Below are 14,265 nucleotides of genomic sequence, written 5' to 3' on the forward strand. Positions count from 1 at the left end.
TTAATAAATTTGACTCAGAATAAACCAGAAATTTTTATTTAATGATCTGAATTCTGTAGTTGCATCTAGAAATGCGTACTAGATTGCTTACGTATTCATTTCGAGATCAAACCGAACGTAGTTCGAAATTGGGCTTATTTATTTGGACTTTGATGATTAATGGGAGTGGCCCTTGCGTAGATGGCCAAACCGTCAGTCGGAGTAAAAGTCACACTTTGACACTCCCCCACCTACCACCGTAAACCCCGAACAAAACCTCCCAATACTTGTCATCTCCGCAACTCCTCAGTCGCCGGCTCAACCATGAACTCCTCCTCCACTCTCGCCTCCTCCTCTTCATCCTCCTCTTTCTTCCAATACAAACACCTTCCCACTAAACCAACCCAACCTTCTCTTCTCCGTCTTGCCCCTCCCAATGCCCACAATGTCCCTGCCCTCAAAGTCACAGCCTCCTCCTCCGCCCACCACCACCGCACCCTCCTCACAGGTAACTCCCACAGCAACCCAAACCCGATTCTCCAAACTCTCAAACGCTACGCCAAAGCGGCCATTCTCATCGGAGTCACCGCCGCCGTGTTCACCACCAAGTCCTCGACTTTGCTCGCTAGAGCCGAACCTCCGCCTGCATTGACCGAAGAAGCGCCGACCCAGGTCACAAATGACGAGAATAACCAATCCTCATCGCCATTGTCCGACTTCCTGGGTTCGAATTCGGAAGCCATCGATGCCCTGAAATCGCTTCTGCAGCAGAAGCTCGAAAACGGCGAAGACGACGAGGCGCTCAAGATCCTGCAGCGCTTGGTCGCGGCGCAACCCTCCGCCACCGAGTGGAAATTCATGATGGCTAGAGTTCTCAGCGAAATGGGCGAAAACGAAAGTGCCCGCCGAGTGTTCGAGGAAATACTCGCCTCGAACCCCTTGTCATTCGAGGCGTTGTTCGAGAACGCCCTGCTGATGGACCGCTGCGGCGAAGGCGAGGCCGTGATAAAGCGATTGGAGGACGCATTGCAGGTTGCGGAGGAGGAGAACAAGGCGAAGGAGGCTAGAGACGTTAAATTGATAATGGCGCAGGTTCAGTTCCTGCAGAAGAATGTGGAGGACGCATTGAATAGCTACAATGAATTGGTAAAGGAGGACCCGAAAGACTTCCGGCCGTACTTTTGCCGTGGGATGATTTACAGTTTGCTTGATCGGAATGCGGAGGCGACGGAGCAGTTTGAGAAGTACCGGCAGCTTTCCCCGAAGAAGTTCGAGGTGGATGGCTACTTGAGGAAGCCATTGTCGAGAGTCAAGGTATTCGGGAGTGACGAGAATTGAGTTTTTAAGGGTCTGCCTCTGTTGAAAGACTCATTTTGTTCATCTGTTGTTTTGAATTTGAGAGGTGTTTGAAAGTAGAAAATAACTTGTTGTACAAGTTAACACATTGTTGTTACATTTCTATCCAGTTAATAAAAATTTTGCACCTTAATAATTCTACTTCATAATATATGGTTTTACATCCATACAAGCATCAAGTTCGATTAGTTGTGGAACATTCCACATTGAACTTCAACGACTCGAACTATCTATGTTGTAAGTCTCGATATCAATTCAATTTAAAACCATTTCCCTATTCAATTGAAACGATGAAATTTCAATTATTCTTAAAACATAGAGTTCATTAACTTTTTTGAACTCAATTACATGCCTCAAATATTACACATTCAAACATTCTCTTTTAATTCCTAAAACTTCAATCATTTAATACAACATTTCGAGAGATGTACTCAAATTAAAAGGTCAATATCATACCAACAGAAACATCAAATTCTTATACAGCAAAACAAAATACATACATACATATATATATATATGTATGTATATAAGCAGAGATCAGATGGCTACTTTCTGCCTCTTTTCTTCTTGGGTTTCTTGTTCTTGCCCTTTTTCTTCCCCTGGTTTCCAGTTTCATTGCTGCCACGTTGGGATCCAGAGGCGGCACCGACTTCCTTGTTCTGACCATTGTTCTTCCCCTGGTTTCCAGTTTCCTTACTGCTGCCATGCTGGGATCCAGAAGCAGCATCCGCGGGCGAAGACTTTGGATTTGACTCGTTCGATACAGAATGTTCCTCACCTGCATTTTGACTGTCCCCAACACTAGTCTCTAATGGTTCCACCACACCAGAGTTTGAAGGCAAAATCTTACAATTCTTCCCCTCCTCAGAAATGGCACGACTGCTAGATTGAGTAGCTGCTGCTTCAACAGATTTAGCGTGTGAAGCTTGCAGGACGGGAAGCTTAGGAAACAATTTTCTATAGATGTCATCCCTGGACTGGGACTGGCTGGCCTTCATGTCCACAAAGATGGCATCTGAACATGAGAACCTTGAACAATTGACCCCAAAACTAGCAATTACCATAGTATTTCCGATCTTCTGAAGAGCAGCAGCTACTAGCACATGCACATTTATGCTTGGGGATTTGCGGCCCCTCCTGCTTTTAAGGACAGCATAAAACTCCCACGGAAGAAGTTGAGTGATATCGTTCCTCCCCAGCAAATCATCCAGTATATGTAGACCCTTCCCAAAGTTCACACAAACCATGCAAAGCAGCACAACCAATCTCAGCAAGAGTGGTGAATAATCGTTCTTCCAATTTGTGCTGGACTTTTTGATCCATTCAATCATATCTTCCTTGTTGAAAACGCAGCCACAAACCACATCAATCACAAAACCAACAATCTCATTCAAAGATGGTCGCACATCGGCCGTCATGAGACTCAAGTTGGTGTCTTCATCTTGGTATAGAAGCCATTCCACAAAACAGGAGCGTGTAGTGATAACAAAACCTTGAAAGCAAGTTGCCAAAGTCACAAGGCGCTCTACAAGGTACATAAAGCAACCAGGCGATATGTAATCATTAACCCTCCAGTTAGACCTATAAGTTTCAACTAAAGCTTCATGTAACCTCCATATAACTGACACCTCTCTCGGTACTTGACTGGCATTTCCCGGTTTAATATCCCTACAGAGAATCCTGATAAACGCCATCCATAGTGAGTTGCCCTCCAGATCTTTCACAAGCTCATACAGTTCACTATTCAGCTTACCAGACCCCAGAATGACCATTAGAAGCCTTCCAATTTTCCCAAGAGACAGCGTGTTCTTCGAGCTGGTATACTCAACTATTACTTGTTTCAGGACATTCTTTGAAGCATCATTTCTTCTAAAGGAAATCATATTCTCTGTCACGGAATTCCTTGAATCCAAGGGAAATATTCGAGCAACAACACTCTCAGTCGAAGAAGCAACAAACCTCCGCAGCGTCCTAGTATCTTGATCCCTTAGCTTCAAATATTTTGATTGCAAAAGACATACTGCGACCTCACGGATATGGATAAGACACCAGCATTGGGAGAACGATGGATCATGATTCTTCATTGGAAACTTGTAAAGTTTGTCCAGAACCTTCATGCCAACTGAGAGCAATTCTGAACTCCAATAACTCCGAGCTGCTGAAGCAAGCTGGCGAGCATCAATGGAGACCAACTTCCCATGATGTCTTTTGTCCAGGCCTCGAGCCCAATCAGCATCAGAAATCAGTAGCACATAGACTGGATTAAAATTCTGATGCAACCTCCATACTCCAAAGTAATTAAAACAAAATTCTCCATTCCTTTGGGATTCATTAAAATCTTGGGTATCAAGGCATCCAAGACATTCAATCATGTAAGCAATTTTATCCTTCCAAAAGTTCCAGATGTACATCAACGAATGTATAGAAACCTGGTTCTCAGATATCCTGTCTTCTGAACACTTTATCGGATCATCAACCGATTCTTTTTCCCACACGTACTTATTGGCACTTGAAGAAAGATGAGCATCCAGTATTTTTCGAGCCAACAAAATTTCACCTCCAATACTCCTATGTCTCTCGCAGGCATTCATTTGGTTTTTCATCAGAGCCAAGCTACACTGCTCATTTAATAAAATGTCTGCCTCAGTGCAAACAAACTCATAAAAGCTTTCAGACTCATTGTTAGCACACGACTTGGCTTTTGATAAAAGCTCCTTCTTCTGTGAAAACTGCTTAATAGGCCACCCCTTGCTGCCATATGACCAAAGAGAGTTTGCAAGCACATAGAATAGAATACGCAACGATGCCTCTCTGAACTTGCCAGCCTTTTCAAGGAAATCAGCTTCGAGTAGAATATCGCCTTTCAGTTTTGCTACTTCTACGGCCTCAAGATAGTTTCCAAATCCTTCTTCCAACAGAAGCAGCTCATCAAGACTAGCGTTCTTATTCAAAAAGTTTCGCATTGAATTTATAGAATGAAAAGCTCTAACAAACTTCATCATGGATCTGTTATCTTTCAACTCGCAATAGTGAATTGCGCAGCTCTCCAGAAATTCCTGCTCAATTTTATCCATTCCTTCTCTTCTTGTGGCCACAGCAGTGTCCTCTACTGGATGCTCCTTCCAATATTCGATGTATTTCAAACCCATTTCAAATAGCTTTCCTTCGGCACAAACAGTGAGACACTCGGAGAAAAAATTGCCTTTAGCGTACACATCCGCAGCATCTTGATAGCATCCTGCCAGAGAAAAACATTCTCCAGCTCTTTCCAAGTCACCACATTTACCCAAATAAATCCTAGCTGCATCATTAAAAGTTATAAGATGAGAAAACTTACTTTATCAAACTCGAGTTTTCTAGATTAAGCGATGGTACAAATAATCACAGGCTGGGATGCAAGATTTTCGGAGGATTAAAGTCCAACAAATGATAAACCAAATTTTATCAGAATGCTATTGCAATTTCACTTTTTTTTTTATAGAAGCAAATGCTATTGCAATTCACTTTAAACTTTAAAGAAAATAGTTAAACAGAAAGAGGACAAATAGCAGGTCGTAAAAGAGTCATACCTGCTCTTTCATACTCTCCCAAATCAGAAAAACATCTAGCTGCGGAATCTGCCTTGCCTATAGCATCAAATATCTCAGCAGCTTCTTTAAGAATGGTATTGGCCTCTTCAGGATTTGAAGTCCGCATACGATCAGCGATAGCTTTAAGGCCAGCAGCTTTGGACCTTCTTTCCCAATAAGCATCACCAGCTCTTTCAAAGCACATTGTGGCCATTTCATAGTTATGTTCCTGGTATAGCTGCAACAAACAAAGAGAGGAATTTGTCAATATTACTAGAAAATAATGGCGTTACAACATAAGTAATTATGCAAACCTTAATGCCTCGTGATTTCCACTCCTCGGGGCTGCTTGCAACTTGCATTGCTTGTGCAAGGGAATCATCCAGTTGCCTAACTTGTACAAGACATTTCTTCTTCCAATAGTCAAACATTGGTTTGGAAATCTCTTCTGCATTCTCGCAAACCCACAACCTCTGTCTTGTCCGAGTAACGGCAACATATAATTGTTTGAGTTCAGAGCATAAGATGTTGTGTTTGGCTTCACTGAACGGTTGAAAGCGTTGGGGCAATGTGGAGTCAAGTAAATCTTGGTCCTTCATATAATCATATATCACGCTCCATTTCCTTTTCATTGGTGATGAGCCAAAAAAGTTGTATAAGAGTACATCCTGCAAACAAGTCATAAATGTCATAAATGAAACCAAATATAAACTCCAAAAACATATCAAGATCCAACGAACTGAAAATATCATAAGAAGTAAAGAGGGCAGCAGCAAAAAGTTTCGCAAGGGAAAAAGAAGACATAGATGAAAAGAAGAAATCACGCTTCTCGTGATTAGAGCTTTCTTACAACTAAAAAGTAAGTAAACAAATAGAGTAATCACCTGGAATTCAAGCCCCTTGCATTCCACTATGGTCAGAACAAGAGCATGCTTCCCAACAAATTTGGAAACTTCTTTCCTAGCATCATCATCACGGACCAAAATAACTTGCTCTGCGCCGAAGCCAACTATATGTGCACTATCATTTCCACTATTCCCAAATATTTTTACGATTGCATTTTCATCTTCTCCGGATTCAAGCACTACCGGAGCTTCCCCATATATCAGACTGGTTTCAGGTACCAAAATATCAATAGATTGGGGGAAAAAACGATAAAGTAGCTCAACAATGCTCTGTGATAACTTCAATACACCAGCATGGGTACGGAAGTTTTGAGTCAATTGTTTAACTTCTGATATTTGTCCCTTTTCTTTTCTTTCGTGAGGCTCATTCCCTCTAGATTCCAACACAAACTTCTTGTAAAAGAGATGCCGTATATCTTGGAACCGGAAATCAATACCCCTGGCAATTGTTTGTGCTGTATCACCAGAAAAGACAAAGCCTTCTTCAACATTGTTGCTCACATGTTTAAACAGAGCAATTTGACTCATTGTGAGATCCTGAACCTCATCAATATAAACAAAATCCATTTGGTCACCCACAAATTTTCCATGCCTGAGACGATGGTGAAGATCAATTACAAAATCAGCCAGATCAAATTCACCATTTTCCATCTTCATTTTTTCGTAAGCTTGAAAAATATCGTATATTTCTCCTCTCTTTTTCTTGCTTAAAATGGAACCCCGGCCCTCTGACAGGTGAACATAATCCTCCCGGCTGAGTTTACCATCACCTGCTTCTATGGCTCCAATACCACCTTTAATATGAGATATTATCTCTGTGAAGACTCTGGAAGCATCAAGCTTCTTCGTTAACTGCATATTGAAATGGGGCCAGTAAGACAAACTGAATCTATCATAATTTACCTCCTTTGTCCTTATAAACGTCTGCAATGCAACCGATCTTGAGCTTCTCAATTGACCGTGAGTAAGTGTCCGAGCCTCGAGGAATCTATCAAAGTATGAATTACTCAGCGTTCCATCAAGCATCATCAAGAACTTATGAAATGTTATAACAAGAGGGTAAGATTTGGGAGAAATATCCTGAAATGAATCCTTGATATCCTTGAATTGAGACTCCTCTTCATCAAAATCAGCCATATCAATCGAACTTTTCTCAGCCGAATCACTTCCACCACATGCAAAACTGTAGACATACAAAAGTTTAGTAACTTAAGGTGGCTGATGTGATGTTTGAAATTTACAGAACAATAATGTAAAATAAGTCAGGGATAAGAACAATACTTTTGTTGAATAATCCACATACCTTTTCAAGTGTAGAACATGTTGCTTGATGGCAAAACATAGCTTAGGACTCACGGTCACAAAAAGCTGGTGTAGAGTTCTTTCCTGAGAAGCTGAAGAACTCTGCCCAACATTGCTATTTTGACTACTAAGGCATCCTTGCTCTGCCAACTGAAAACATTGTTCTTTTTGAAACAATTTCATGGTTAAAACAGTGGTTTTCCCTGTTCCCGACCTTCCAAGTATAAAGGTACTTCTCTGATAAAGGATAATCTCCATTTCCTGGTCAGTAACTTCAAATGGAAGATCTAACTCTCTACCCTCGCGGTCAGACAGCAAGTGATTCACAACACCAGATGACAATGAGTAAAATTTCATGAGCAATAAACTCTCGTTGACCTGTGAATTCTCAACATAACTTCTACCATCAGCAGTGTCACCAACTAAGTCACTCTCAGCCTCAGTGTTGCTCAGGTCCTTAAACCGGGGAATATCCAAAGTGGGTGGCCAGCTATTCGGAACTTCTAAATTACTGTTCAAATGATAAAGAAGCACAAGAATTACTTGAAAATTTCAAAAAAATTAGGAAAAGTTTGTATCTTCATATGACTACAGAAAGAGAGCATTTGCTACTACAAATTCATGCTTGTCCAGAAAAAGAAAAAGAAAAGGCCTAGAATGCCAAACAACATACCCGTCAAGACATGTCTCATTGCAACGATTGATGAAATCATCTGTATATCTATGGAAAATACTCTCCAAGCGATTATTCAATTTGGGGATATCCTCTAGAGGCAATATGTCCCAAATCTTTAATACTTGAATGTATTTCTTCTCCTTCACAATGTCAATTGAGCAGACAACATATAGACCTTCAACTTTATACTGCCTCAACATTGCTGATGAGTTTCCACTGATAGTCTGTACATTTCGCTTTCTTGGTCTCCAGCCACCAGAAAGCTTAAGTAGAAGATTAAGCACTGACTTCTTCAAACGGATCGACTTCAGTTTTTTGAACGACTTCAGGAAAATATCACTGAAAAGTACCTAAAGATAACAGATTGGGGGAACAAGAAATTATAAAAATGGTTATAGAAAAGCTTCAAGACATCAGCAATTCCAATTTCAGAACAGAGATTGATAACTTCAAACTATAGGGAGTACTCGAAAATTAAGGCTCAGAAAAACAAACATAATAAAACCTAGAGCATTACCTTCCATATTTTATTGCTGAAAAGTAAGCTGTCAGGATTAAGCAAATCATCAAATTGCTCAAACTCTTTCTTCACCTCTAATATGGATTTTGCCAAATCCTTGTCTTCATCAGCATTAAAAAAGCATTGACGAATTTTGGCATCAAAGACCAAGGCCTCCCAAACAGATTCACTATTAGATAGCGTTCTTTCATTCCCCAAAATCCAGAGACAGTGCCTGAAGTCAATAGCAGAACTGAAGTTATTAATAACAAGTAACAAGGATGCAATAAACAACACAAATTTGAATCGAACCATACCTAGCTCTTGTAAGAGAGACATTAATTCTTTGAGGTTTCGATATGAATTCAAGAGATTGGTCTCTACTGGATCGTACAGTGGACATAATAATTATGTCTTCTTCCCCGCCCTGAAACCCGTCAACTGTCTTCACCTTCACTGTAAAGCCATCAAGCTTATCATACTTCTTTCCAATTTTTTCCTGAACTTCAACTACCTGTGCAGCATAAGGAGATACCACACCAATACTGAGCTTCTCTTTTGAGACAACCCATTCTGCATATAAAGAGAAAGCCAAAAGAGAAATGTTCAGTTTTATCGAGACCAAGAAGTAATTAGCCATTAAAAAAGAGTTGAGGACCGATAACTGTTCTGAAAAGAAAACATCTGGAAATTGAAATCAATGAAATACTGAAAGAAAAAAAGAAAATAAGCATGACTCCCGAGCTTGACATACTTTTGTACACATTCCGTATTATTTTCAATACAATGGCAACCTCAACCATATTCTTCCGACTACGTCCATCCTCATCTTTCTCCTCTCTTCCACCAATAACATTAATAAAGGAATATGGACCGAACATTGACCCAGGAAGATAGTGTTTCTCATAGCTTCTACTTTGAACATTTGGAGCGTCCCAGAGCAGCTTATAATAGAAATTAGAATTTGGGAAGAAACTTATTGATGGATGCATTCTGTATTGCATATTTAGAAGGTGTTTTGAGTGACCCATTAAGCTCAACCTCTCAAACAAGCTTCTTGCAAACCCAGCTTCATCAGACACCTATGCAACAAAAGAAATTTATCCATAAACGCAAAATCATGAGTGAAACAAAAAATTGCAATAACATAAACAGATGCTGTAGATATGTGTGTGTGTGTGTATAACCAAGTAGCATCAACGTACATTGCTTTGCACCGTAGCTGGTAACTGACATTCATCACCAACAAGAACAGCGTGCTTCACACCTCGAAGTTGCAGCGGTATAGTTGATTCGCACTCTTTCAATTGTGCAGCTTCATCAATAACAACAAGGGTCAGTGGATCCATTGCCACTCTATGCAGCTTATATGAACTGGATGCAGTGCAAAATATTAAGGAAGCTCTTTGAAAACAGAACTCCATCAGAGATTCTTGGTTCCGAAAATTTGGAAGACTAAGCCCTCTAAGAGAATCCTGTAGAACATGTAATACTGAAAGGCATTCTCTTCTCTTCGTGTACAAAAGAAACGAGTTATCCATAAATGGCTCAGGCACATCTTCAACTTCTGAACCAGAGAAAATCTCTTCCAGTCTCTGAGAAACAACATTCCCTTGAAACAATAATGATTCAAAGGAATCAAGCAGGCCCACGAGTGAAGTCATATTTTGGAAATTACGTTCCAATATGTAATTTTTGCCTATATGAGTGCAGAAGGTAGAAATGCAATATATTAGGGGTGGTGCAGTAGAGACAAATCTCTCTCTGAAAAATTCAAGAAACGATTTGCACATCCCCTTGCTAACTTCACTATCACTTCTGTATTCTTTCTCCGTCGGTTCACTGCCTTTAGTTTGTCCTTTCTCTTTGGCCCACTCATTTTCAAGGAAAATATGGTAATGAGAAACGCAATCTTCAAGAAAACCGATCATGGAAGCAAAGCAACTACTCCAACCAGTCAGCGGCCCCAAGCACTCGCCAAGCCTTTTGACACGGTTATCCATATATATATCTTCAATGTCTGAACCAACTTTGAGTCGCTCCTTATTCCCAAACAGAAGAATTTGTCCCAGAGGACAAAACATGGCATTAGACTCTGCTTCAGTCACCATCTTTACAACACGAGAAGCCACTTCAGTTATTGCGACATTTGTTGGGGCACAAATGAGCGTCCTACAGTTCATCCGTAACAGAGTAAAAAGCAGAGTAGCGGTGGCTCTAGTTTTTCCTGTCCCAGGAGGACCCCATATAAGTTGCACACCAGACTTGGAATCACTATGCAGCATTTCAAGACAGGCCACAACTGCCCCTGTTTGTGACTCGTTCAATCCAGCAGATAAACTCTCAGCTAACCACTTATCCCGGATGTCATCATTCATTTCAGAACGAAGGTGATAGTTTTCCTGAGGCTGTTACCAACATAAGAGTTTCAGTCAATTCCAACAATATCAGTGTTGAAATATATTATCCCATTTATAATATCAAACGAAGTTGATGGGGGCATGGATTAAGATTTAGAGAGAGTTTTAAAAGATTGAAAATAAATCATTATACAACCGAAGACTTCGATCCAAAGATAAAAGGAAAAGAACACTCTTTGGATACTAGTTTAAACATGATGATTTTATGTCATACTTATTAGAGACAGTACAGGTTTGGTCTATGCAATGCTAACTAAACTGCATAAAACCTACAGTATTAATCCTTAAGGTCTTACCACAAAATCAGTGCACAGAACTTCCTTGATAATCTTCAGATTTCCGAACATGTTCAATGATTTCCATATTCTGCCATTAGGGATTAAATTCACAAGGAATACCAAAACCAATGATTTCCAAGCGCTACTTTCGTCTTCAAACTCCTTTGATGCCCTGACTTTAAAAGAAAGTGAAGTACTATCATCCTCGTTCTCGTTTTCTGAGACTTTAGCGACTGATACAAAAGCCCATGATCTCCCAACCCTTTGTAAATCAGAAACAGTTTCAGGTTTAGCATCTGCTAAGATAAAAAGGTCCCCGGGCAATGTTTTGTATGGCTCCTTTCCGCGATCACTGAACCTGTTTCTCCAGTAATCAACCTTGACATCATATAGATTTTTCCCATACGGTTTTGCTTCTTCAAAAGCAACCACTTCAGCAAATGGTGCTCTGTAAATAGTTTCCATACTAGAATGCACTTGAGCTCTAGTTTCCTCCAACAAGGGGAATAAATAAGACCCAAAATAATGCTGAACCGATTGAAATGATTTCGGAATCTCTTCCACCTAAAACCGTTAAAAAGTTCAAAATCATTACAATGCAATAGAAATTAGAGAATTAAATTAAGAAAATATGTTCTACAATAAAAAAAACAATCCTGCTCTTGCAGTAGGCTTTAAGATTCAAGACCAAAGCTATCAACTTTACGAATCGTTTGTTAAGGTGGTGCAAAGTTTTCAACCTTCTGTGGTCTTTGCAACTAAGCATTCCAAAAAAAAGAAAAGAAAAAACAACGCAAGACAAAGGAATCGTCTTTTGCTACACCAAAACTCAAGAATCGTTACAGTGCAATAGCTTCAAGATTCAAGTCCAAAGCTTTTAGCCGTCAAGAGTGAATCCCACGTCAACATATAAGTAATTAGCTACTCCTCGTACTACCGATCGGTTTTACGATGGAAACTCAACTTAGTCATTAGCATTACAAATTGCTCACTGTGGTGGTCGAAAAGTTCTCAATTTTTGTGGGTTTTTGCAATAAAAAAAATAATAATAAATAAATAAATGCAGTGACAATCTCACCAAAATATTAAGAAAAACGAGTAAAGTAACGCCTTTTTGCAAACTAAAACTCAAAAAATGAGAACTTATGAGTAGATGTGGAAGAACATACCTGGTTCTTGTACAGATTCTCATCGAGAATGTCTTCAAGTGACCAAGAAAACACGGTATCAGTGAAACGGTCCGTTTCAGTCTTCTTCTTGCCTGAAGCCTCCATCATCTCACTCACTCTCACAGTCTCACTCCACAGCATATGCCTACAAACCCAGTTCACAAAACACCACTATTTTACAGAAACATGATCAGTTTTTCAAAAGGGCAAAAGTACGAACAAAGAAACGAAACGTCTGAGGAATTGTACAAAAATAATGACCACCATGCATTTGAAGAAAAGGAGATAAATCAGTAGCAACTTTTTCACCGAAAGAGAAGGTATCTCCACCCCATTAAGCAATCAAATGGTAAAAGAAGAGAAGGGCATTCGCTATTCACTTCACCGCTGAGGGTTTTCTCCTTGACTTAGAGGGGAAGTTCCCTTGATCGACTGGCTAGTCCGTACTATTTCCTCTTTACCAATTGACCATAAAGCTTAAAGGTTCGACCTTTACAAATACACATTAATAAAATAACCATAAAACTCGATGGATTATTGATAGAAGTGACCTTGACGGAGTTCTTACGTCAACGAGGATTCGGCAAACTCTTAAGTTTGAATGTGAGCTTAAAACAATATGTGCATCATTATAAGGGTAGGAGGCAGATGATGCCTCATTCTTCTTCTTCGAGGAAGAAGCATACTGGTTCTCAGTCACGCTTCTTTTTTAATATTGGTGTTGTACTTGAAGAAAATTGAGATTCCAACCAACATGTCGCTACATTGTGTCATTGAGCTTAATACGTAAATAACCTAACCTTGATACTAAAAGAAATTTAAGATTTCAGGCCAAACCAATTGTTAAAATAAAAAATAATAATCCAACTGCCTATGTATGTAATTATGTTTGATTCCAGAACTTAGGAATCAAACTCTCAACAATAAAAAATATCAAACGAAAAAAGTAACAATTTTCAAAAGCACAATAAGAATCTTAGAAAGTTAAATCACCTCATGCTCGCACAATCTTCTGTTCCAAAACACACGTCAAAGCTAGTTCCTTTCCTTCTTAGAAAATAAAGCTCAAATTTTTTAATGTGCCAAAAACCGTACGGTTCAATAATTTAAGAAAAAGAGTACAAGCAATAATTTATATTGATATACACAAGGGAAAAATGAGAATTTTAAGTGAGTATAAGAGAGAGACTCTAACCACAAGGGAGAGAGTTTTTTGCTCACCATCATAATTATAATGTATGATTACCATACACCTAATTGTTTGTCATGTGTCCTTTAACCTAACTCTAATTAACTCTCACATTAAATGTTATTTTTTCAATTTTGAAAAAAATTAACCAAAGTTAAGTGAAAGAATACGTATTAGATGAGTAATGCTATTTATACCATGTTTTTGTACCACATTTTCATATCATCTTAGGTGGCATTTGATGTGGACAGCCACATCATTTGAATTAATCAGATTGTTAAAATTTAATTCATTATTTAATAAACTAATAATTAAGAAAAACTAGTTAATTAAATGTTGATTGTGATATATGAAGAGTCTTCCTCCTTCATTTCCTTAGGTTTTGCAAATTTTTCAAATGATGTGGCAGTCCACATCAGATGCCATCTAAAATGATATAGAAATGTGATATAAAAATATAGTATGAATAACATTACTCGTATCAGATAATTAAATATATGACGAGCATATAGTCAAGTTTAGGATGATGAGCCAAAATACGAGCATTAAAAAGGGACAAGGATTGTCTGCCCTCCACTTCCGGTGCCCTCCCCGTGCCCTCTTGTTTTGTGTGGTCACAGTTAAGCCACGTCAACATTTTATATTGTTTTTTTATAGATATAATAAGATAAAAATGAATAATAATATAAAATGTTGACGTGGCTTAACCGTGACCACACAAACAAAAGGGCACGAGAGGACATTGGAAGTGGAGGGCAGACAATCCTTGTCCATTAAAAAGTTTTCATGTACTAATAAACGCGTGTACGTTTGCTTGGGTTTGGTTGGTATTTAATTACTTTTGACTTCTTGTTTACACCGAGTCTCCCACACTTTTAACGCGGAGGCTGCCAAGTTCCAGCATTTACATGGAGAAGCTCGAC

General features: G+C 39.3%; 2 protein-coding genes across 5 annotated transcripts in view; one reads left to right on the forward strand and one right to left on the reverse strand.

The window, feature by feature from the left end:
• Nucleotides 1–106: 106 nt before the first annotated feature.
• Nucleotides 107–1,617, forward strand: LOC126597103 (protein SLOW GREEN 1, chloroplastic-like). The gene is made up of 3 exons (XM_050263874.1): nucleotides 107–1,293; nucleotide 1,327; nucleotides 1,509–1,617. The coding sequence occupies exons 1-3, from the start codon at nucleotides 304–306 to the stop codon at nucleotides 1,574–1,576; spliced, it is 1,059 nt and encodes a 352-aa protein (XP_050119831.1). The 5' UTR covers nucleotides 107–303; the 3' UTR covers nucleotides 1,577–1,617.
• The window catches only part of LOC126597093 (uncharacterized), a 32,186-nt gene continuing 19,533 nt past the window's right edge, over nucleotides 1,613–14,265 (reverse strand). Inside the window, exons 1-12 of one of the 4 annotated variants that reach the window (XM_050263856.1) lie at nucleotides 12,154–12,817; nucleotides 11,003–11,548; nucleotides 9,492–10,694; nucleotides 9,041–9,368; nucleotides 8,604–8,859; nucleotides 8,305–8,521; nucleotides 7,785–8,137; nucleotides 7,113–7,622; nucleotides 5,789–6,992; nucleotides 5,219–5,572; nucleotides 4,905–5,142; nucleotides 1,613–4,636 (exon numbers count right to left, since the gene is read on the reverse strand). In XM_050263856.1, coding sequence (XP_050119813.1) covers nucleotides 1,881–4,636; nucleotides 4,905–5,142; nucleotides 5,219–5,572; nucleotides 5,789–6,992; nucleotides 7,113–7,622; nucleotides 7,785–8,137; nucleotides 8,305–8,521; nucleotides 8,604–8,859; nucleotides 9,041–9,368; nucleotides 9,492–10,694; nucleotides 11,003–11,548; nucleotides 12,154–12,294 — 8,106 coding nt within the window. In that variant the 5' untranslated portion in view covers nucleotides 12,295–12,817 and the 3' untranslated portion in view covers nucleotides 1,613–1,880. Of the gene's footprint in view, nucleotides 4,637–4,904; nucleotides 5,143–5,218; nucleotides 5,573–5,788; nucleotides 6,993–7,112; nucleotides 7,623–7,784; nucleotides 8,138–8,304; nucleotides 8,522–8,603; nucleotides 8,860–9,040; nucleotides 9,369–9,491; nucleotides 10,695–11,002; nucleotides 11,549–12,153; nucleotides 12,818–14,265 lie in introns of those variants that run through there. The other 3 variants (XM_050263858.1, XM_050263857.1, XM_050263859.1) reach the window with 3 other exon arrangements.

This window comes from Malus sylvestris, chromosome 13 (assembly GCF_916048215.2).
Source record: "Malus sylvestris chromosome 13, drMalSylv7.2, whole genome shotgun sequence".
In the NCBI taxonomy this organism is placed as follows: Eukaryota; Viridiplantae; Streptophyta; class Magnoliopsida; order Rosales; family Rosaceae; genus Malus; species Malus sylvestris.

Excerpts from the sequence above, each read along its gene's own strand:
- LOC126597103 (XM_050263874.1), top strand. The coding sequence starts at position 304 with ATGAACTCCTCCTCCACTCTCGCCTCCTCCTCTTCATCCTCCTCTTTC.